Raw genomic sequence first — 23,220 nt, 5'->3', positions numbered from 1 at the left:
CCATGTGCTCAGTTTAGGTCCTCCCCAGCTGTCACTTCTTGGACCTATATAACCTCTACTTATGTCTTAAGATCCCTGTGCTGAATTATGGACTTTGTTATAGATTTACCCCCTGCTCATAGCTTCACCACTATCTGGGTATTGTTACAGTATCTAGACTTGCGATGTAAATGCAGCACAAAATATCACATTTTAGGCCAAATAAAAAATAAAAATTAAAAATAAAATAATAAAAAAGTTTTTAATAAATATTAAATTTCAAGTAAAAAAATGCCCTTTCACCTTTTAAAATCATGTACAATAAAAAATAAAAAGACATATTAGGTTTCGCCACATCCATAACAACTGGCTCTATAAAAATGTCACATGATCTACCCCTGGGATCAGCAACCTTCGGCACTCCAGCTGTTGTGAAACTACAATTCCCAGCATGCTCCATTCATTTCTGTGAGAGTTCTGAGAAGAGCAGAGCAAGTATGCATGCTGGGAGTTGTAGTTTCACAACAGCTGGAGTGCCGGAGGTTGCCTACCCCTGATCTACCCCGTTAGATGAACGCCATTAAAAAAAAAACTAAAAAAAAGTTCTAAAACAGCCATTTTTGTCATCTTGCCTCACAAAAAGTGTAATACCAAGTGATCAAAAAGTTGTATGCCCCCCAACATGGTACCAATGAAACCATCACCACATCTGCAAAAAATGAGCCCCCACATAAGACAATTGCCATAAAAATAAAAAAAATATGGCTTTCAGAAAATGGCAACTCATGTTTTTACCGTGTACACTTAACAAAAATAAAAAAATTACATATTAGGTATTTCTGCGTCCGTAACAACAGGCTGTATAAAAATGTCACATGATCTACCCCGTCAGGTGAATAAATAAAACTGTGTGGCATTATTTTGTCACCTTGCCCCAAAAAAGTTTTATTATATAAAACTGAAAAAAAATGACATATTAGGTATTGCTGCATTGAAAATGACCTGCTCTATAAAAATATAACATGATCTACCCACTCAGGTGAACGCTGTTAAAAAAAACTAAATAATCTGTGCCAATATAGCCATTTTTTCATCATCTTGCCCCCAAAAAGTGTAATATTGAATGATCAAAAAATCATATATACCCAAAAATGGTACCAATAAGAATTTCAGCTCTTCATGCAAAAAACGAGCCCCTACACAAGATGATCGGCAGAAAAATAAAAGAAATGTAACTTTCAGAAAATGAAGACACAAACACATGATTTCTGTTTTAAAAAATGCTTTTTTGTGTAAAACTGAAACCCAAAAATAAAAATACACATATTTGGTATTATTGCATCCATATCAACCTGCTCTTTACTCTATATAAAAAGAACACATCATCTATGCTGTCAGGAGAACTCAGGCAAAATATAATTACCATTTCTGGTTACCTTGCCTCACGAAAAGCATAATATCGAGTGATCAAATATCATATGTACCCAAAATAGTATCCATAAAACTGTCACCTTATCCTGTTGTTTCTAAAATGGGGTTACTTTTTCAGAGTTTCTACTGTAGAGGTGCATCAGGGGGTCTTCAAATGCGACATGGCAACTTAAAATTATCCCAGTGAAATCTGCTGTTCATATGGCTCCATTCCCTTCTGAGCCCTGCCGTGTGCCCATACAGCAGTTTAGGACCACATATGGGGTGTTTCTGCAAACTGCAGAATCAGGGTAATAAATATAGAGTTGTCTTTTGCTGTTAGCCCTTTCTGTGTTACAGGAAAAAAAAAAATATGAAAATGGAAAATCTGCAACAAAAAATGAAATTTCACCTCCATATTTCTTAAATTCTTATGTAACATCTAAAGTGAAACCAAAGTTTGCAAAATCAGTTTTGAATAATTTGAGGGGAGTCAATTCTAAAATTGAGTCATTTATGGGTGATTTCTACTATGTAGGCCCCACAAATTGACTGCATAACTGAATTAGTACTTAAAATAGTGGTTTTGAAGATTTTCTTTAAATGTGGTGGCTCTGAGTTTTAGCGTTGGAGGGAAAGGCGTCTTTGTGGGTGACACCTTGTCTTTTTCGCTCGATTACTGGATCAGACACTGTAGGGTATGGTAGTTCCAGAGGTTTTAGATGCAACGATATTTTACCCCCTGGATCTCCAAGTCCACGTATCACTTTGTAATCTTGTGCAATAGGGGCTTTTGGCTGGGTAGTGGGAGATATATCCCTACTTGAACTATCACACCCTGCCTAACGTGCCATGGGGGGGACTGAAATGTGACACAATAGGGGGTAATGATGTGATACGAAGGGGTGATGTGACATGGAGGGGGAGAAATGTGACATGGGAGGCTGATCGCTGACATGGAGGCATGATGGCTTACATGGGTTGATGGATGGGGGCTAATGGCTGACATGGGGGCATGATGGCTGACATGGGGGCTTGATGGATGGGGGGTGATAGCTGACATGGGGGTCTGATCTGAGGCATTGGGGGTCTGATCTGAGGTCTGATTAACATTGGAGGTCTGATTGCTGGTCTGACCAGAGGTGTAATGGAAAATATTTTTTTCTTATTATCCTCCTCTAAAACCTAGGTGCATCTTAGAGGGCGAAAAATACGGTCTTCAAACCAGCCATTGTCTAAAGCAGATGTCACGTACCAGCAGGACAGGTAGTGGATCCTCTGGACCAGAGAGGCGATGGCGCGGGTTGTACTAAAGGACCGGTTCTAAGCAGTTACTGGTCTTCACCAGAGCCCGCCGCAAGGCGGGATGGATTTGCTGCGGCAGTAACTACCAGGTCGTGTCCCCTAGTAACAACTCGACCTCTCTGGCAGCTGATAAGGCGTGGGACACAGGGAGAAGGCAAGAGCGTAGTCGGACGTAGCAGAGGTCAGGGCAGGCGGCAAGGTTCAAGGCGAGTAGACGGTAGCAACGGGTTCGGCAACAGGCAAGGCAAACAAACACAGTAAGGAACGCTTTCTCTGAGGCACAAGGCACAAAGATCCGGCAGAAAGCTGTGGGAGGAGAAGATATAAATGGGCAGTGCACAGGTGCAGCCTAATTAAGTCAGCACTGCCTCTCACAAACCTTAACCCTTAATAACCCCTTTGGACCAGACACCAATCACTGGTGCACTGGCCCTTTGAATCTAAGAGTCCCGGCGCGCGCGCGCCCTAGAGAGCGAGGATGCACACGCCGAAACGCTGGAGTGCTGCCTGGGGGCATACGCTGTGAGCGCTCCGAGGCCAGCAGGGGACCCGGAGCGCTCAGCGTAACAGTACCCCCCCCCCCTTTGGTCTCTCTTTTTGGTACCGAAGAACTTGCGGATGAGACTGCGATCCAGGATGTTCTCCTCCCGGCTCCCCTGGCAGCCCTCCCAGTCGACCAAAAAAAATCTTTTCCCCCGGGAGATCTTGGTCGCCAAGATCTCCTTGACAGAGAATATATCGGAGGTACCGGCGACAGGGGTGGGAGAAACAAGCTTGGGAGAAAAACGGTTAAAGACAGCAGGTTTAAGAAGGGAGACATGGAAGGAGTTATGGATTCGGAGGGAGGGAGAAAGATGGAGCTGATAAGAAACTTGATTGATACGACTCTTGATTTTATAGGGTCCCAAGAAATGAGGGCCCAACTTGTAACTTGGGACCCTAAATCGGATGTATCTAGAGGAGAGCCACACCTTGTCACCCGGGCGAAATTCCGGAGGAGATCTGCGTCTCTTGTCAGCTTTAACCTTCATACGGGCGGAAGCCTTGAGGAGAGCAGCGTGGGTTTCACGCCAGATGGAGGAAAAAATCCTGTACAAGACTGTCAACGGCAGGTACAGAAGAAGGAGTGGGAGACTGCGGCAGAGGTGGAAGAGGATGACGGCCAAAAACTACAAAGAAAGGAGACTTGTTAGAGGCAGAGGATTGTTTGTAGTTGTAGGAGAACTCCACCCAGGGAAGTAGATCAGCCCAGTCGTCATGGCGTGAGGATACAAAGTGACGCAGATAGTCACCCAAAATTTGGTTCACCCGTTCTACTTGGCCGTTAGACTGAGGATGGTACGAAGAAGAAAAGTCCAATTTGATCCTGAGCTGAGCACATAGAGCCCTCCAGAATTTGGAGACGAATTGTACCCCACGATCCGAGACAATATGTTTGGGAAGGCCATGGAGACGGAAGATGTGTTGGAAAAATTGTTTGGCCAACATGGGTGCAGAGGGTAGCCCGGGCAGGGGTACAAAGTGAGCCATCTTGGAGAAGCGATCCACCACGACCCAAATTAACGGACTTGCCATGGGAGGAGGGAAGATCAGTAATAAAGTCCATGGTGATGTGAGACCAGGGAACTTCAGGAACAGGTAGAGGCAAGAGGAGACCCGTTGGTTTCTGGCGAGGCGATTTATCCCGGGCGCAAATCATACAGGCCTGGACGAAGTCCGAGACATCTTTCTCTAGAGAAGGCCACCAGTACCTTTGGGAGATTAGTTGGAGAGACTTTAGCACACCTGGATGACCGGCAAAAGGGGAGGCGTGGCCCCACTTGAGAATTCACAGCCGCTGACGTGGAGTTACGTAGGATTTGCCAGGAGGAAGAAGGCGCAGGTCCACGGGAGCGACTGTAATAAGGCGTTCTGGAGGGATAATATATCGAGGTGTTAACTCGTCGCCCACCACATCAGAGGAGCGAGACAGAGCATCTGCCCTAATGTTCTTACAAGCCGGATGGAAATGGATCTCAAAATTAAAGCGGGCGAAGAACAGAGACCAACGAGCCTGACGGGGATTTAATCTCTGAGCAGACTGGAGATAAGCCAGGTTCTTGTGGTCCGTGAAGATGTACACAGGATGTGTGGCGCCCTCGAGTAAATGTCTCCATTCCTCCAGTGCCAATTTAATAGCCAGCAGTTCCCTGTCCCCAATGGAGTAATTTCTCTCTGCGGAAGAGAATGTTTTTGAAAAGAAGCCACAAGTTGAAGTCTTGCCCCGGGAAGACTTCTGGGTGAGGACAGCTCCGGCTCCCACCGAGGAGGCATCCACTTCAAGAGAGAAAGGCTTGGTGGAATCAGGTCTAGAGAGAACGGGTGCAGAGGCAAAGGCGGATTTCAGGGACTGGAAGGCTTCCTCGGCTTGGGAAGGCCAGGATTTGGGGTTAGCTCCTTTTCTAGTGAGGGCCACGATAGGAGCTACCAGAGTGGAATAGTGAGGGATGAATTGCCTGTAGTAATTCGCAAAGCCCAGAAATCTTTGTATGGCTCGGAGACCAGAGGGGCGTGGCCAATCCAGAACCGCCGAGAGCTTGGCTGAGTCCATTTGAAGTCCTTGGGCTGAGATAATGTATCCCAGGAAAGGCAGGGAGGTCCGTTCAAAAATACATTTTTCAAGTTTAGCGTACAGGCGATTTCTCCTAAGACGAGTAAGAACTTGTTGCACATGGACCCGGTGTTGATCCAAATTGGAGGAAAAGATGAGGATATCATCCAGGTATACGACCACGCAGGTGTAAAGTAAGTCCCTGAAAATATAGTTGACGAATTCCTGGAAGACAGCAGGTGCGTTGCAGAGGCCAAAGGGCATCATCAAATACTAAAAATGTCCGTCCCTTGTGTTAAAGGCGGTCTTCCATTCGTCTCCCTCACGGATACGAATCAGATTATAGGCCCCTCGAAGGTCCAATTTAGTGAAGATCTTAGCCCCTCGGAGATGATCAAATAGCTCAGAGATTAGAGGCAGAGGGTAACGGTTCTTGATGGTAATTTTATTAAGACCTCTGTAGTCAATGCAGGGGCGGAGGGAGCCGTCTTTTTTTGTCACAAAGAAAAAACCGGCCTCAGCAGGAGAAGAAGATTTTCTTATGAATCCTCTCTGTAGGTTCTCACGTATATAGTCGGACATGGCAAGAGTCTCAGGAGGTGAGAGAGGATAAATTCTGCCCCGAGGTGGAGTAGAACCGGGTATCAGGTCGATTGGGCAATCATAGGATCGGTGAGGAGGAAGGACCTCAGCTTGTTTCTTGCAGAAGACATCCGCGAAGGAATGGTATGGCTTGGGCAGCCCAGAAGGCGGAGAAACTTGCGGGTTCTGTTTGACCAGAGCAGGCTTGAGACAGCGGTCCGAACAGGAGGAACCCCAACACAGAATCTCACCGGTGGACCAATTCAGGACAGGACTATGACGTTGAAGCCACGGCAGACCCAGGAGGAGATCGGAGGAACAGAAGGGAAGGACAAAGAACTCTAAAGTCTCGGTATGAAATACTCCGATGTCCATCTGCAGAGGCTGGGTACGGAACTGCATGGTGGCAGAGAGTCTCTCACTGTTAACAGTAGAGATGAAAAACGGCTTGGGTAGACGGATTACTGAAATATGGTACTTGTCAACCAAGGAGGCGTGAATGAAGTTGCCAGCTGAACCGGAATCCAAGAAGGCGGCTGCAGATAAAGAAGGACTTGGAAGAGATGATCAACTGCACGGGTATGATGAGACGTGGAGAGGAAGAATCCACACCTAGCAACGCCTCTCCCACGTTTACTAGGTGCGAGCGTTTCCCGAACGCGGTGGACGGAGAGGACAATCTCCAAGGAAGTGCTCGGTACTGGCACAGTACAGACACAGGTTCTCGTTTCTGCGGCGGCTTCGTTCTTGCGGAGTCAGGCGTGACCGATCCACCTGCATGGCTTCCACGGCGGAAAACCCAGTAGCGGGTTGAGGTGGACGCAGAAAAACGGGAGCCAGACGAGGAAAGCGTCTAGGACGAGCTTTTTCCTTTTCAAGGAGGAGTTCCTCTTGTCTTTTGGCGAAACGTTTGTCTATCCTAGTGGTTAGCAAGATGAGGTCACTAAGAGTGGAAGGAAGCTCACGTGCAGCCAGAACGTCCTTTACTTCACTGTTAAGTCCCTTCTTGAAGGTGGCGCAAAGGGCTTCATTGTTCCAGTTCAGCTCAGAGGCCAGGGTGCGGAACTGAATGGCATAGTCACCCACGGAAGAACCTCCTTGGGTCAAATTTAGTAAGGCAGTCTCTGCGGAGGTAACCCGGGCAGGCTCCTCAAAAACATTCCGGAACTCTAGGCAGAAGCTCTGGACGGAAGCGGTGGCAGGATCTGCGCGGTCCCATAGTGGTGTAGCCCAGGCCAGGGCCTTCCCGGACAGTAAACTGAGAATAAAGGCTACCTTGGCTCGCTCAGAAGGAAACTGGTCGGACAGAAGCTCGAGGTGGAGAGAGCACTGCGACAAGAACCCACGGCACTGCTTAGGATCTCCGTCATATTTGTCTGGTAGGGACAAACGGATTCTGGAACCGGTGGCAACTGCAGGCGGAGGTGATGCAGCAGGAGAAGACGGAGGAGCTGGCTGTTGCTGAGAAGGCAGGAGCTGCTGCAACATAGCGGTCAACTGGGCCAGCTGTTGACCCTGCTGGGCCACAATGGTGGTGAGGTCTGCTAGACTTGGCAGGGGAACATCAGCGGGATCCATGCCAGATCTTACTGTCACGTACCGGCAGGACAGGTAGTGGATCCTCTGGACCAGAGAGGCGATGGCGCGGGTTGTACTAAAGGACCGATTCTAAGCAGTTACTGGTCTTCACCAGAGCCCGCCGCAAGGCGGGATGGATTTGCTGCGGCAGTAACTACCAGGTCGTGCCCCCTAGTAACAACTCGACCTCTCTGGCAGCTGATAAGGCGTGGGACACAGGGAGAAGGCAAGAGCGTAGTCGGACGTAGCAGAGGTCAGGGCAGGTGGCAAGGTTCAAGGCGAGTAGACGGTAGCAACGGGTTCGGCAACAGGCAAGGCAAACAAACACAGTAAGGAACGCTTTCTCTGAGGCACAAGGCACAAAGATCCGGCAGAAAGCTGTGGGAGGAGAAGGTATAAATGGGCAGTGCACAGGTGCAGCCTAATTAAGTCAACACTGCCTCTCACAAACCTTAACCCTTAATAACCCCTTTGGACCAGACACCAATCACTGGTGCACTGGCCCTTTGAATCTAAGAGTCCCGGCGCGCGCGCGCCTTAGAGAGCGAGGACGCACACGCCGAGACGCTGGAGTGCTGCCTGGGGGCATACGCTGTGAGCGCTCCGAGGCCAGCAGGGGACCCGGAGCGCTCAGCATAACAGCAGAGAGAAGATACTAGGACCACACAGAGGAAAAGCCAGGGCCAGGTGAGCTGCAAGGTGGGGGGGGGGGGGGGCCAAAATGTAGCTTTGCTTGTGTTACCAAAAATCCTTGCACCGGCCCTGATGAGATTGGTAACGTAATTCAGTCCCGTTCACTTAAATGGAGCTGAGCTGCAGTACTAGGCACAGCTACAAGTATATGTAGGGCACTATGCCTTGTCAAACATTGAAGGGCACGTGGCACTCACTGGAGCCCTGCAGACCACTGCTGATTGGCAGAAGGTGCCAGCATTCAAATCCCTACCAATCAAATATAGATGGTCTATAATAAAGATATACCAATATTTCAGTTCTTCTAAACTCCTTTAAATCACAGTGACTTAAAAAGGTTTCAAGAGGGGAGTGACCGGAAATAAGGTATAAATTACTTACCTCTTAGCTTGCTGGTCCATTTTTCTTGCTGTTTTCCCCGCTATAACAATGATGTCATATCGAAAATACGTGACCACTGCAGGCAATGACTGGTTTAAGCAGTGCACTGCAGAGACCAGTTACTGCAGACATATTTTATTGTTTGCTGAACGGACATATGGATGCCGAAAGGACACGGAACATCTGTGTGCTTTGTGCATCCATATGTCCATTCCATAAAAAGATAGAACATGTCCTATCCTTGCCAACAAAATCTGGACCACGGACCCATTGAAGTCAATGGGTCTGCAAAAAATGCAGATACAGCACAGACAGTATCCCTATTCCAATGTAGATGATTGGTCCTACTGTAGCTAATTCCCTTGGTTTTGTTCAGAGAATGCCTCCCAGGTCATCCAATAGTGTCGGGGAGGGGCTCAGTAAATGAGGTCCTCCCCTGCTATTTAGACTGAGTATTGAGACCTTTACTTGAGGGAGTGGTGTCTTATTTGTGGGACACCTCTCAGTTTTTAGAGATTTTGTCATTCTTTCATTGGCAGGAGGGATGCCAACTAGCCAGTATTGATGTTGAGAGCCTGTACACCCACAGCCCATCAGATGCGGGTGTGCAGGTGTTGGGACACTGATTACCGACTCAAGGAACAGATCCTGATTTTGCACAATATGTTAAAGAATTGTTTATTTATTCTCGATTGTAATGACTTGCATTTTGGGGGTTCCTGGTTCCGCCAGTAAGAAGGGACAGCAATGGGGACCCCGGGGGCTCCAAATTTCTCTAACCTGTTCCCTGGTGGAATTTGAAGACAAGATCTATAACATAAAGAACCCATTCATACAATATATCTGTCACATTCCGAAGGCCCAGGGCAGACCTCTGGGACATCTTGAAAACAGGACACAGGCAAAATGGACCAGGGACCAACAGAGTACTTTATTATACATGTAATAAAAGAACATGACAGTACTGAAAAGCAGGTTAGGCAACAATAGTGGTAGAACTACCACAGAACCAAGTGCACCGGCGGCAGACCAGAGGCAAAACCTAGAAGGGCGGGAGCTCCTCCTACTGGTAAGTGACAGTTCTTTAGCAATGCGCCGCACAGACCTGTCACTTACCAGTAGGTGGAGCTCCCGGCCGGACACAGACATCGCAGCAGCAAGCAGGTAACTATGAATCTTCTACTATTGTACTATTGCTAAGTAACCATGGCAACCAGGACTGCAGTAGCGCCCTGGTTGCCATGGTTACCGATCGGAGCCCCAGCGATTAAACTGGGACTCCGATCGGAACCACGCTGCCACCCATGATCGGGGGGGGGGGGTTGGGAGGCCGCACACTGCCACCAATGTTGTTACTGCTATAGAGAGAGGGGGGCCGATGATGGGCGCACACTGTGCCACCAACGATTTCTAACAATAGAGGGAGGAAGGGGGGGCCCGATGGGGGGCGCACACTGTGCCACCAACGATTTCTAACAATAGAGGGAGGAAGGGGGGGCCCGATGGGGGGCGCACACTGTGCCACCAACGATTTCTAACAATAGAGGGAGGAAGGGGGGGCCCGATGGGGGGCGCACACTGTGCCACCAACGATATTCAAACTGGGGAGGGGGGGGGTCTGCCCCCTGCTGCCTGGCAGCCCTGATCTCTTACAGGGGAATATGATAGTACAATTAACCCCTTCCGGTGCCGCACCTGAGGGGTTAATTGTGCTATCATATCCCCCTGTAAGAGATCGGGTGCTGCCAGGCAGCAGGGGGCAGTCTTGTACAAAGTTTGTAGTGTATTCTAACTAGAAGCGTCCCCATCACCATGGGAACGCTTCTGTGTTAGAATATACTGTCGGATATGAGTTTTCACGAAGTGAAAACTTAGATCTGAAAAAGCTTTTATGCAGACGGATCTTCGGATCCGTCTGTATGAAAGCAACCTACGGCCACGGATCACGGACACGGATGCCAATCTTGTGTGCATCCGTGTTCTTTCACGGACCCATTGACTTGAATGGGTCCGTGAACCGTTGTCCGTCAAAAAAATAGGACAGGTCATATTTTTTGGACGGGCAGGATACACGGATCACGGCCTCGGCTGCAAAACGGTGCATTTTCAGATTTTTCCACGGACCCATTGAAAGTCAATGGGTCCGCGAAAAAAAACGGAAAACGGCACAACGGCCACGGATGCACACAACGGTCGTGTGCATTGAGGCCTAAAAATGAGAAAAAAACGGAATAGACGCTTTACCTTCTCCTTCCAATATAGCCCCATGTCTGATGCTGTCAGAACCTCTATCAGAAAAAATTGGCATATAGTAGAGAATGACCCCCTATTAGTCAAAGTTGCAAATCAACAACCCCTTATCTCCTTTAGACCTAGGAAAAATGTGCCTGACCTCCTGGTAAAATGACAATATGACAACAAATTAGCAAAGGGACACAACTGGCTCCGGGGTACATTGCCGGTCGTTAGAGATGAGCAAATTTCTTGTTATGAAATTCGTTCATGCTTTGTTTGGTGGATAAAGCAGAATTGCGTTATGGATTCCGTTACCACGGAATATTCCGTCATAATAGAAGTCTATGGGCTGCAAAACGGATCAGTCCCGTGTCCATTATGCAGGGGAGTCTTTGCGGTCTGATGCATCTGTAAAATGCACCGAGAGGTGGTAATCTGGAGAGAACTCGCCTACAGAAGGAGGCAGAGATCATCAGAAAAACTAAAGCCCTGTGACCTTTGGGTCTGTACGACAGGAATGACATAAGGGCGTTCCTGTAAATATGGAATAGACACGTGAAAAAAGAAAAAGATGTATACAGAAATATTTGTCTTTCTGAAAAAAGTCACACATTTTTAACCCTTAGGGTCCATTCACACGTCTGTAGTGTATTGTGGATCCGCAATACACCCGGCCGACACCCCCATAGAACTGCCTATTCTTGTCTACAATTGCGGACAAGAATAGGACATGTTCTATGTTTTTCCAGAGCCGCAGACCAGAAGATCAGGGGGCGTGCTCCGGAAATGCGGATGCATGGAGTATTATAGGAAAGGACGTGTTTTCATGTGTTTTATAATTGCGTCTTAATAAAGTGCTTATAATGGATGTGACACACGTGTTTGTGTCTGTAGACCAGACGAACTGCACGCCAGCACGACATGGCCGTCGCCTATATGTCCATGTCTCCATGTACCTGCATTATGAGATAAAGGAAAGATTTGAACTCTTGGGGTGAGTGCCATGTGACCTTTGTCTTCTGTACATGGACAGTATCCGTGTTTTGCGTATCCGCAATTTGCAGACCGCAAAATACATACGGTCATGTGCATGAGGCTTACCCTAAGTTCACACCTGAGCGTTTTACAGCGCGTTCAAACGCGCTGTAAAACGCTCAACACATGAAAACCAATGCTTCCCTATGGGAATGGTTCTCACCTGGGCGTTTTACAGCGCGTACGATCGCGCTGTAAAACGCCCGACGCATAATCAAGTACTTGAGCTTCTTTGGGGCGTTTTGACGCGCGTTTGTGGCCATAGGACACTGCAGTCAATCACACAAACGCGCGTCAAACGCGCGTTTACTATTACAAAAAACTCACATAAAAACGCGCTACAAAAACGCGCTTAAAACGTGCGTTTGAGAAACGCTCAGGTGTGAAAGCAGGGTTAATACTGAACTATGGGCGATGCCTGACATACCATGTGTACATGCAGTCTCATTCTCATGTGATTTTGAATTACAAAAAATTCTACATATTTCAAAAGTTATGTAACTTTGAAAACAGTCATATTGTGATTTCACTTGGAGGATTCACGTTCTTTCTGTTGCTGTTTTGGTGGTTGGATCACTTTTTCTTACAATGACGTCCGATTCTCTATACAAATGTCTTTTGATATATCTTCTGCAAAAATAAAAATATACAAAAAAATAATAATTTGAGATTCAAGGGAGTGACTCATAAGCACATGAGCAGGGACGCTGGCTCCTTTAGTCCTCATGCACACGACCGTTGTGTGTTTTGCGGTCCACAAATTGCGAATCCGCAAAACACGGATGGCGTCTGTGTGTGTTCCGTAATTTGCAGAACGGCACAGACAACCATTAATATAACTGCCTATTCTTGTCCGCAAAACGTGGACAAGAATAGGACTGGTTATTTTGTTTTTGTAGACCACGGACTAGAGCAACGGATGCGGACAACACACGGAGTGCTGTCCGCATCTTTTGTGGCCCCATTGAAGTGATTGGGTCTGCATCCAAGGCACAAAAACTGCAGCTCGGATGCGGACCAAAACAACAGCCGTGTGCATGAGGCTTTACTTGAAGTCAGCCATCTTTCCCTAATTCCTTCACATGATGGGCCTGCAGGCTTTTCATAGACAGGAGGAGGGATCATGGGGACTGGCTGCTATTTTGTGCAGCTGTGACTTGTTGAGCCCAGTTTAAATGCTGGTGCACAGGTCCCTGCCCAGCTCATTCCCCTTCCAGGATGTTGCCTGTAGTAGTGGAAGGTCTGGTGGTGCTCTGCCTGGTCTCCAGCATTCAGGCAGGAAAACGTGAGTGAGGGTCTAACATGGTCATTGTCATGTGTCAGTGTATACAGTGGGGGGTTAGCAGCAGTAGAGCTACAAGATCCAGACTGTACAGATGTAGCAGAGCTAAAAGGATGATGATGTCACTGAAAACCTTTGGAAAAAGTCTAAATAGTTTTTTTTACCATGTTTACTTAATGTGGTAACTATTCCTTTTAGCTCTGCTACATCTGTCTATTGATGACCTACACATTCAGACTGATATATAGGTTGTGTAACCCCTGTGCTTGTTAATATACTGTGAAGTGTCAATCTCTGTGTTCAACTTGTACAGCCTGTTCGTGTGAACCGTGTGTCTGCTGTGGACTTTCTGCTGCAGGATTTCTGTTACATCAAATTAAAGCTGAAAAGGCTTTAATTTTGTTGCACAATTTTTCGGTGTAAATCCTGTGGGTTTGTTACAATGCAGAAGGTGAAACTGGTAAATGGTGTAAACTTATAACTTGCAGCACAGGTTATATACAGGTTCTGCTGTGGAAATGTTATGCAGCATTTGGATTAATTTAAATTTTTATTTTTACTAACGTACTATGCTGCAGACTTTCTGCATGCAATGCCACTGAAGAACATCTGTAGCCTGTGTGTCTCGTAGCTAGCAAGACACATTAATTAAAAGTTAACAGAACCAATGCTTCTTTACCAGTGCTTTGAATCTGAATATTCTCCCCTCATTAATGGCGGGTGGAGTCCGCCAATCTTACTACATGGCCATGAATGGTGGCCATGCACATTGGTTGATGGTTGAACAATTCCTTAGCTGCAGCTCTACATGTTGGTCCATATTGGATGTTCAAAATGGCCATAAATGTACTATGAAACCAGACAATGGATGAGAAATCTTTCTGGGATCATTATTGGACTTCAAATCTTTGGCCAGACATTGCAGATAGGAAGTTGCACAAAATGGCAGTCTTTCACTACTTGTGGTCAGAGCTATGATGGGAAAACTGAACACTTTTATTCGATGGGGTTCATCTGATGGATCTGATACTTCCTTTTCATTCTGTTTCAAAGATGGAGCCGACCATAGAGGAGCAGAGCTGTGGTAGCATTGTGAAGGGGTTAGTGTTGCACTAGTGTAGTATTAGGACAAGTATCTTTACTGTCCAGTATTTGAGCTATAGGGGTAGTATACAGTACATGGAAGCTGCAGCTCACTCCATAGAACTGCTAACTACATAACATGCTGAACTCGCAATGTCTTGCTGGCAAAGAACATGGGACCATCTAAGTCCATGCATGGATCCAGCTATCATCTACTTTGTAGAACACATTGGTTTTGCAATCAATATCTATTAAACCACGATATGTAACTTAACAGGGTTTCAGGATGTAATGGGTTTTGGAAGGAAATCTGGCTCTAGAGGTCCCGGCAACCACATAAATGGCTGGTCTCCTGATACCAACTCGTGGAATGAGACACTGTACCCTGCCTGGAAGTCTGGAGATACAAGATGGGAAAACTGCTGGAATGGGTATTACTTGAGATATAACTAATAAAATGCATGTGACTTAAAATCCTGCTGACTTCATGTGTTTGTCCAGGTGGCAAGGTTGTGGCATTGTTGACCAGTGACAGTCCTGCGCTGATAGGGTCAAACATCACTTTTGCTGTCAACCTGCAGTTTCCCAGATGTCAGAAGGAAAATGAAGATGGCGACATTGTCTATGAAAGAGGGTGTGGAAATGGTAAATGCAGTGAGACTACAGAATGTTGTATATCTAGATGTGTAGATGACATTTTACAAGGTTGTCTATTTAGTTTCCTCCAGCTTCCCAGACCAATATGTGTATAACTGGACCAAGTGGATAGATTTCTGTAACGAAGGAAACTGCAGCTTTGCTAACAGCTTTCCAGATGGCAGACCGTTTCCACATCCCCCTCGCTGGAGGCGACACAACTTCATTTACATTTTCTCCACTCAAGGTATGTTTCTTGTGTAGTACCTGTAATCTACTTGGTGCTTTACACCTACAGGTATCTGACCATCTTCTGTCCAATGAGAACTATGGATTTACAGTAAAGATCAAGGCATGAAGAACATGTGTATTGTATTGGTATTGCTATCCCTGTAGAATCCAAAGTTTATTTGAGTGCATGAAAGTGGCATGTGTTTGGGCCTGTTCAGTGGGATAAGCTGCTGTAAACTGATTGGAGGTGATCCATTCCCCCCCCCCCCCCCAAACACTGACCTGATATTTATGACCTATACATGGCTGTAACTTAAACTGTAATGGAGTGTCTTACTTGTTGGGGATCAAGCAGATCTTTATCTTGCTCTATGGCAGAAAGTAAATGCTCAATGCATTCCCTATGGACAGTAATTTTGTGCAGTAAAGTGTAGGTGTAGCCTCAGTGTTGCATGAGAAGACCTTCTGCCTGGTAAGGGTGCTGCCTCATATTCAGGTTTTGTGATGCAGTTCTTGAAGCAAAGATCAGGATTAGTGATGAGCAAACTTGTGTGGGTTTTTTAGTAATGCCTTATTCGCACTAGTGTTTTGGTCAAAGCCAAAACCAGAATTGGATTCTCTACAGACTTTGGGTATAAAAGAGAGATCAGCCCCTGTTCTGTTCAGAGCCACACCTGGTTTTGGGTCACAATCACTGAGGCATAAATGTGATAAAGTGGTGACTTCCAGTTTACTGTAATCTGGGGCTTCAATGGGGTTGTCCAACAATGACAAACACTTATCTACAGTATAGAGAGGTCTGACCACTGGGAACCCCACTGATCACAAGAATTGGATGAATCCCAGGGTCATCGATCAGTGTGCATGGGTGACTGGCTGAATAGAGAGCTGGTCACTATGGATGAGCAAACCGACTTCTGATGCGTCATCTGAAGTAGATTCCCATAAAAATTTGTTGTAATGCTGTGGAGCTGGAGCTCCATACAGTATTAGAATGTATTGGCTCCAATGAGCCGAAGTTAGTACTTCACGAAGTCTTGCGAGACTTTGTGTAATTCACAAAGCTATTACTGTAAAAAAAAAAAAACTTGACACAGAACTCTGATTTGGTTCCAAGTGGTACATTGGAACCAGAGTCTGATATCTATCTAGTTTTGTTTACAGTAATTCTCAAAATGAAACTTTGTGCAATAACAAGACTTCATGAAGTAATAACTTCCGCTTACTGGATCCAATATAAAGATTTATGCAAATTGACTTCAGATGAAGAATCTAAAGTAGACTAGCTCATCCCTACCGGCAAGGGCGTAGTTATAGGGGGTGCACAGGTAGCAGTTGCTACCAGGCCCAGGAGCCTGAGGGGGCCCAAAGACCCTTGTGCCGCATGTAAAGACAATGGTATTATAGAAAGGGCATGCTATTCAAGTTACACCTCTGGCTAGAGGTAAGGGGTTAGGTCAAGAATTTGCCAATTGTGGGGGGGGGGGGGATGCCATTTCAATTTTTGCCTCAGGCAGCACAAAGGCTATGTGCTTCCCTGGCGACAAAGCTCTGAGAGAAGGGGGGGCCCAAGCTGAACTCTTGCACCAGGGCCCATGAGCCTTTAGCTACGCCCCTGCCTACTGATAAGTGGTGCTTTTAAGTGAACAGGATCTCCAACAGACTCGGGCCAGAATGAGGTCCAATGTCCTGTGGACAGGTGAAGCTATGGTGGGGATACCTTAAGTTGGATCACCAAGGACTGAAAACAAAGCTTTTATTCTTTTATAGCGTGTACAATGGTTTGCACATGTAGATGACTCTTGCCCACATGCCTCAGATTGAAGAATGGTGTTCTCTCTTGTCAGGCCAATATTACGGAACGATTGGGAGGTCGTCTACTACTCTGTCCATTAATACTACAAACATCACTGCTGGAACACAATTGATGGAGGTTAAGGTTTTTAGAAGAGGTTCTCGTAACCACTACCCAGTTGCTACAGCAAGCAGCATTTATGTTGTAACTGGTAAGCTATGAAATCTATGTAAAGGCACCAAAGATCCAGCATTTAAACAGTGGTGGCTGCTAGAGATGACCAAACGTCATTTTTAAATTTGTTCACTTTTTTTTTTTACCGGTAAAAGGTGAATTGTTATGGATTTCATTACCACAGACCATAATGCAATCCTACGCTTTTAGAGGCATTCTGTTATTCCGTCATAATAGAAGTCTATGGGCTCAAACAGATCCGTCCTGTTTATGCAGGGGGATGGATCTGTGTTGCAGCCCATGGACTTCTATTGTGATTAAATGCTTCTAAAGGGACATCCCTGCACGTTTTGAGTTTAGCTGTTAATTACTAATGGGACTGCCTCCTTGACTCCAATGTCCAGGATAATTATTTAAGTAACCAAATTACAAGCTAGAAAGAATATTCCCCAACATTTGGTGCATATCTGTCCAGATTGTGGCATAACTGTTTGCACAGCAAACTTTTTTTTTTTTCTTCTCATGCTAGGTCTAAAAGAGGGTGGGCTGGCAGGCCCATCATTTTCTATGCCTGTTTTAGCAATAGAAAATGGTCTAAATCTAAGCCAGCAAGGGAGCTGGCATAGATTTTGACAGGTGGTGGTGGATACACCTAAATTACGTAGAAGCCAGCATCTCTACATGCCTTGGGCATATCCACTGCCAGCGCAAGGGGTATTAATACTGGTGTCTAAAATGCCAGTATTGATAAACACCATGTGGGACACTATTTAGCAGAACACACTATCTGTTCAGCTCTAACATGCTGCCTGCAGACTTTCATGGTCACACGTTCCCTCTAAACCTGATTATTTTTTTTATTTTTTTAGATCAAATTCCATTTTATGTGAACCTTTCACAGAAGAATGACAAGAATTCCTCAGACAGCATCTTTATTAAGGATTCCCCAATCAAATTTGACATCCACATCCATGATCCAAGCAATTATCTCAAGAATTCTGAATTGACATTTGATTGGGACTATGGTGATGGGAATGGATCATCTGCTTCCAATAACCCTGTCTCTAGTCATATTTATACCATGCTTGGAAGCTTTAGGGCTAACTTGACCATCAAAGCTGCCATTCCTGGTCCATGTAAACCAGTTACACCCACTACAATCCCTACACAACCTCTACCAACCACCACCAGTACTTTCACCACTTCCAATTCTACAGGTGAGTTGTATAAAAACAAATGTATCTAAGCTTGATATTTTATGGTTAAAGGGGTTTCCTGGTCCCTGATATTAATAATTTACCTCAGGATAGGTCATCACAGTACGGAGCCTGGAAAACCCATTTAAGCGATGATCCATCCTAAGGTCATTATATCCAATCATTGAGGAAACAACCCACACTCCACCAATCTGCTGTTCCCTGCAGCCTCTGGCGCTAGCACTCTGAAAGGAACAGGAAGCATGGCTGAGTGTAGTGGCTGCACGGGATTACTGCAGCTCGGCTACCACTGAAGTAACCTGACACAACCACTAAGCTTCCTGTTCCATTTACAGTGCTAGTTCCAGCACATGGGGTGGGGGGTACAGGGTGTTGGACCCTCACTAATTAAATATTAGTCACTTATCCAGATGTAGATAATATCAGGAACCTGGAAACCCATTAAGGTTTGCTTAGGAGATGCACAAATGGTATCGGGCAGTGGGATTGATCTTGTGTCCATAATGTGTGGGTTTTTGACGGTGCTGCGGGTAATCCTCTGTACAAAAAAGGTACAGTGAGCCATATGAGGACTTTTATTTATCTTCCCCCTCCACTTGCAGATAACTCAACAGAACTACCACCATTTGAAATGGAAACTTTACCACTGACCGCTGAAATGCCAAACGTTACCACTGTTTATACAACCATTCCATACACCACTTCTACTCCTGGTTGCTTTGTATATAGATATGGTTATTACAGCACTAAGATTACAGTTGTAGGTAAGTTGTCGGTCACTTATACAGCTAGAATGTACTGTGCCTAGAATCTGACTTGCTCTTTCCTACTTCAGATGGTATCCTTGAGGTCAACATTGTTGAACTGACAAGCATTCAAGTAGCCACATCTCAGACTGAAGGCTCTCTTGTTGACTTTGTGGTGACTTGCAAAGGAAGGTATGTCCTTGGCAAACAGAAGACAAACTCCCTGTAAAACTGAGGTTCCCTGTGTTTGATGACCTTGTTCCTTCAGTCTGCCTACAGATGCCTGCACGGTAGTCTCGGATGCTAGTTGCATGATTCCCCAGGACATGGTTTGTGAAGAAGTTCCATCTTCTGATCAATGCTTGCTGATCCTTAGAAGAGCATTTGAGCCAGGATCTTACTGTGTAAATATCACACTAAGTGATGGTGCAAGTTTGGCTCTTGCTAGTACGCTGGTGTCTATAGATGGTGGTAAGTGACACCATATTGGTTTTTTAGCATCCATAGGATTGACAGCCTGAAGTAGCTCACACTGTAAAAGGTTCCAATGTATGTTAACCCCTATTGGGCACATTTCGGGGTTCTACGAATTTAATACAGCAAATTGCTGTCTCAACTGTTATGACCTCTCTTACACATGCAGATAATCAGCCCAAATATCAGGGATGAGCATTTGTAGAAACTCTTGATCCCAATAAATGCCCTGTGCAAAAGCGATTCGCGTTCAGGTCTTTCAGTTAGCTCCTAGGATCAGTTCCTGTGCAGCAGATCAGCCTGTGTAAACTGTGCCCATGCACAAATTTTTTTTGGGCAGCAGATCCAAACAATGGCTCTAGCAATTTCTGGTCCCCATACAGCAGAGGTGGTTGCTGTATGTAAATGCATCCTTTACCTCCATTGACTATTGGTTAATGATCAGGAACATCTGGCTAATTCAATTACCTGAAACATAGGCCTATGTAAAAGGGTTCTCTGTGAATGATTTAAAAATGGCTGCCAGCAACATGGGGGGAAGGGGTGTCTTACTACACTCTGGCACTTGCATATACTAAGTATTAGTGAGTTCTTCTGTCAGACTACTCAGACACGATGGCATATAGGCAGGATTACCATCTATTGTACAAAAGGTGCAGGGTGAAGTGAGGCCCCCAACCCTCACCCCCAGGCAGCTTCACAAATGGTGGCAACCAGTCTTCCTCACAATTTGTAAAGCTGCCTGGGGGGTGAAGGGCGGGGGCCTCGCTACACTGAGCACCTCTTGTACAATAGATAGTAATGATGTGAACCTGCCTATATGCCATCATGTCTGAGTAGTCCGACAGAAGAACTCACTAATACTTAGTATATGTAAGTGCCAGAGTGTGTAGTAAGACCCCCCCCTCCCCTCCCCTCCGTGTGGTGGCAACCAGTGCTCCTCACATTCTAGTACATGATGCTGCCAGCCATTTTGAATCTGTCCTGGAGAACCCTTTAAGTGAGGTTTCCCCTCTTCATATTCTAGACATTTACAACAAGGAGTGACAGTGCAGCTTGTTAGTCCAATCTGCTTTCTCTGACTACCCTTTCCCAACCATAAATTTTATCCTTAACTTTCAAAAGCTTGGCTTGAAGATGGTTACTTGCATCCAGGGGCGTAACTAGAAGTGTCTGGGCCCCATAGCAAATATTTGTAAGGGCCCCTCCAGCGCGCTTCGCACCTCCCTCCTCCTGTGTAAACGCCACTCCTTTGGCACATTGTAGCGGTATACTGTGTATTGTGTGGCACAGTGTAGGCTATGTGTGTATAACAAACATATTTCACATGAAAACTTAGTTACTTGGCTTGACCCTTGGGGATCTGACACCACTTCCACACTTGGCTGGGGGCTCGGCGGAGCTGATGTTCTGTTTCATCCTAATGAGAGAGATTTCATAATAAGGATTTGGAGAAGGGGCAGAGGGAGAGCAGAGCAGGGAGAGGCTGGTGCTGCTACTAGGTCATACCATGGGGGAGTAATAAAGCCCACCATAATGCCCCCCCCCCCCTCCAGTAGAAATAATTCTCCTTATAATGTGACAATGCAAAAAATACCCCCTTGTAATATCCCCAGTTGAGCTAATGTCCCCATAGTGCCCCCCATAATGTACCAGTATAAAATGCCCCTCAGTGGCCAGCCTCTGATAGGCTGCCGGCCTAGTGTCCCCCCATAATGCCCCTATAATGTGCCAGTAAGTGTCCCCATAGATGCCCCCCATCATGTGCAAGTATCAAGTGCCTCTTCCCCCCCCCCCCCCCCCCCCACATGCCAGTATCAAGTGCCTCCCGCTGGCAGTAACAGTCGGGTATTAAAAAAAAAAAAATTAAACACTTCTTGCCTCCATGTCAGCGATGTGATGCAGCCTCTTCCTGTGTCCCGCCCTGTATGTCCATATATGGAGTCAGTGCTTGTATTTCAGAAAAGTTTCTGCTGGGATTTGAACCCACAACCTTGTATCAGAGGCAAAGCAGCTAACCACAAGAGTTGCCTTGCTGCTGACTGAAAAAATAAGACTTCTACTGTTATAGCTGGCTAACTGTACATCTATACACATGACAGCTGCCCAAACACAACCAGCACTGCTATAGCTCCATATGACAGCTGTCCAAGCACTCAGCTCTGCTATATCTCTATATATGACAGCTGCCCCAGCAAACCCAGCTCTGCTACATCTATATATTTAAGTATAGCTATACAGTAGATGGATACAGCAGGGCTGAGTGTTTGGGCAGCTGTCATGTGTATAGATGTAGTAGAGCTGGGGCAGCTGTCATATATAGAGATATAGCAGTGCTGGGTGTGTTGGGGGCAGCTGTCATGTGTATAGATGTACAGTTAGCCAGCTATAACAGTAGAAGTCTCAATTTTTTTATATTTTTTCAACCAGTTGCAATGCAGCCGTTATGGCTGTGAGGGTAAATGCTTTGCCACTGATACATTTCGAGGTTGTGGGTTTGAATCCCAGATACATCAGGAGACAGTAAGATAGATAGTTAGATCACATTAGCGAGGGGGGCCTGGTCAGCAGCCGCTGGGGCCCTGAACATTTAAAATCAACAGAAGGTGGCGTAGGGCCCCATAGCCACTGCTATGGTGATCCCTACGCCACTGCTTGCATCCAACTATTACATTTGTGCAACAGGTCTCAAATAGGGTATCAAGACCTTATGTAGATTTCCCTTTTCCCCTCTAGATTCTAAAACGCAGCAGACTGTTTCCGCAGTACTTGTTCCCCTCACTTTGGTTGCACTTGTTGCTGTGGTGATTGGTATCACCCTTTACAGGTAAGTTCATACTCCTGCATTCATTTAAAACATGGTTTTGGATTTTCCATCTGACATCTTAGTATCTCTCTTTACAACTCGACACTTTCTTCCAACCAGCATTATGGCTGGTAGCAATATTTTCACTTGTCCGGCCATGAATCTTGAGTAGATATCCAGAAATCTACTGAAGTGTTCTAGAGATTAGCCTGCACAGTGTAGCCTTGGATTAGAACGTCTAAGTTTATACCACTTAAAGTTGACTGACTTTCCACGGTTTTGTTTGACCAGGGGGCATAGCCTTCCAATGTGGTGCAAAGCATGCATGCAAACTGCACCAAAATATTTCTAAACCTAATGAGACAGATTTACTCCATTTTATAGGACAAAGTCTAGGTGCACTAGTAAATACAGTCCAGTGTTTCATGTGGGGAGCCCATATGTTAAAACTGGCTATAATGTAGCAAAACTTCTGGGCACAACTGCTGCATGTAATTTTGATTCTATCGCTTTACTGGTATTACTTAAGCAAACTGCCTTTTATCATCTAGGAAATACAAGGAATACAAACCAATTGCAAATGCTTCAGATGGAGGAAGTGATCAAGGAATCATTGTGTACTTCAGTCAGATCAAAGATGTTCACTTCAGAAAAAGGAATGAGCGTGATCCTCTTCTGAAAAGCAAGGCTGCAATAATATAAGATTCTTAAAACTCTGAATGTCTGCCATATATTGGTATGCTGCTGCTTGGTCCTTAAGCTCAGTCATAAAGCTGTAGTAGAAATACTTTTTAATAAAGTGTTTCCTTTAACTGGTGTCGTGTCTAAAATGGCTAATGGTTACAACCTGGTAATTCTTGCAGTCAGAGGCCGTCTGGAACAGTGTTAATATACATTCATCCCTCCTCCAGTTCAGTATTACAGTAGAGAATCCTGTTAAAACCACCCTAAATTAGGGCATTTTAGATACACTCTGGTGTTCCAGATC

General features: G+C 45.7%; 1 protein-coding gene across 1 annotated transcript; it reads left to right on the top strand.

Moving 5' to 3' along the window:
• The first annotated feature begins 12,894 nt into the window (after nt 1-12,894).
• Nucleotides 12,895-22,934, top strand: LOC122939469 (protein QNR-71-like). The gene is made up of 11 exons (XM_044295541.1): nt 12,895-13,073; nt 14,431-14,581; nt 14,653-14,798; nt 14,872-15,036; nt 16,868-17,026; nt 17,859-18,206; nt 18,809-18,970; nt 19,042-19,144; nt 19,221-19,423; nt 22,163-22,253; nt 22,784-22,934. Exons 1-11 carry the CDS (start codon nt 13,007-13,009, stop codon nt 22,932-22,934), a joined length of 1,746 nt encoding a protein of 581 aa, XP_044151476.1. The 5' UTR covers nt 12,895-13,006.
• Nucleotides 22,935-23,220: the final 286 nt, after the last annotated feature.

Source organism: Bufo gargarizans, chromosome 5 (genome assembly GCF_014858855.1).
Source record: "Bufo gargarizans isolate SCDJY-AF-19 chromosome 5, ASM1485885v1, whole genome shotgun sequence".
NCBI classification, from domain to species: Eukaryota; Metazoa; Chordata; class Amphibia; order Anura; family Bufonidae; genus Bufo; species Bufo gargarizans.
Note: the sequence above shows the minus strand (reverse complement) of the source record. Positions and strands in the feature narration are given on the sequence as shown.

Bases quoted from the DNA above. Each gene is read 5' to 3' on its own strand.
- LOC122939469 (XM_044295541.1), top strand. From the start codon at position 13,007: ATGTTGCCTGTAGTAGTGGAAGGTCTGGTGGTGCTCTGCCTGGTCTCC. The intron at 13,074-14,430 runs GTGAGTGAGGGT...GTAACTTAACAG, and splicing joins CAGCATTCAGGCAGGAAAAC to GGTTTCAGGATGTAATGGGT. The intron at 14,799-14,871 runs GTAAATGCAGTG...TTGTCTATTTAG, and splicing joins TGAAAGAGGGTGTGGAAATG to TTTCCTCCAGCTTCCCAGAC.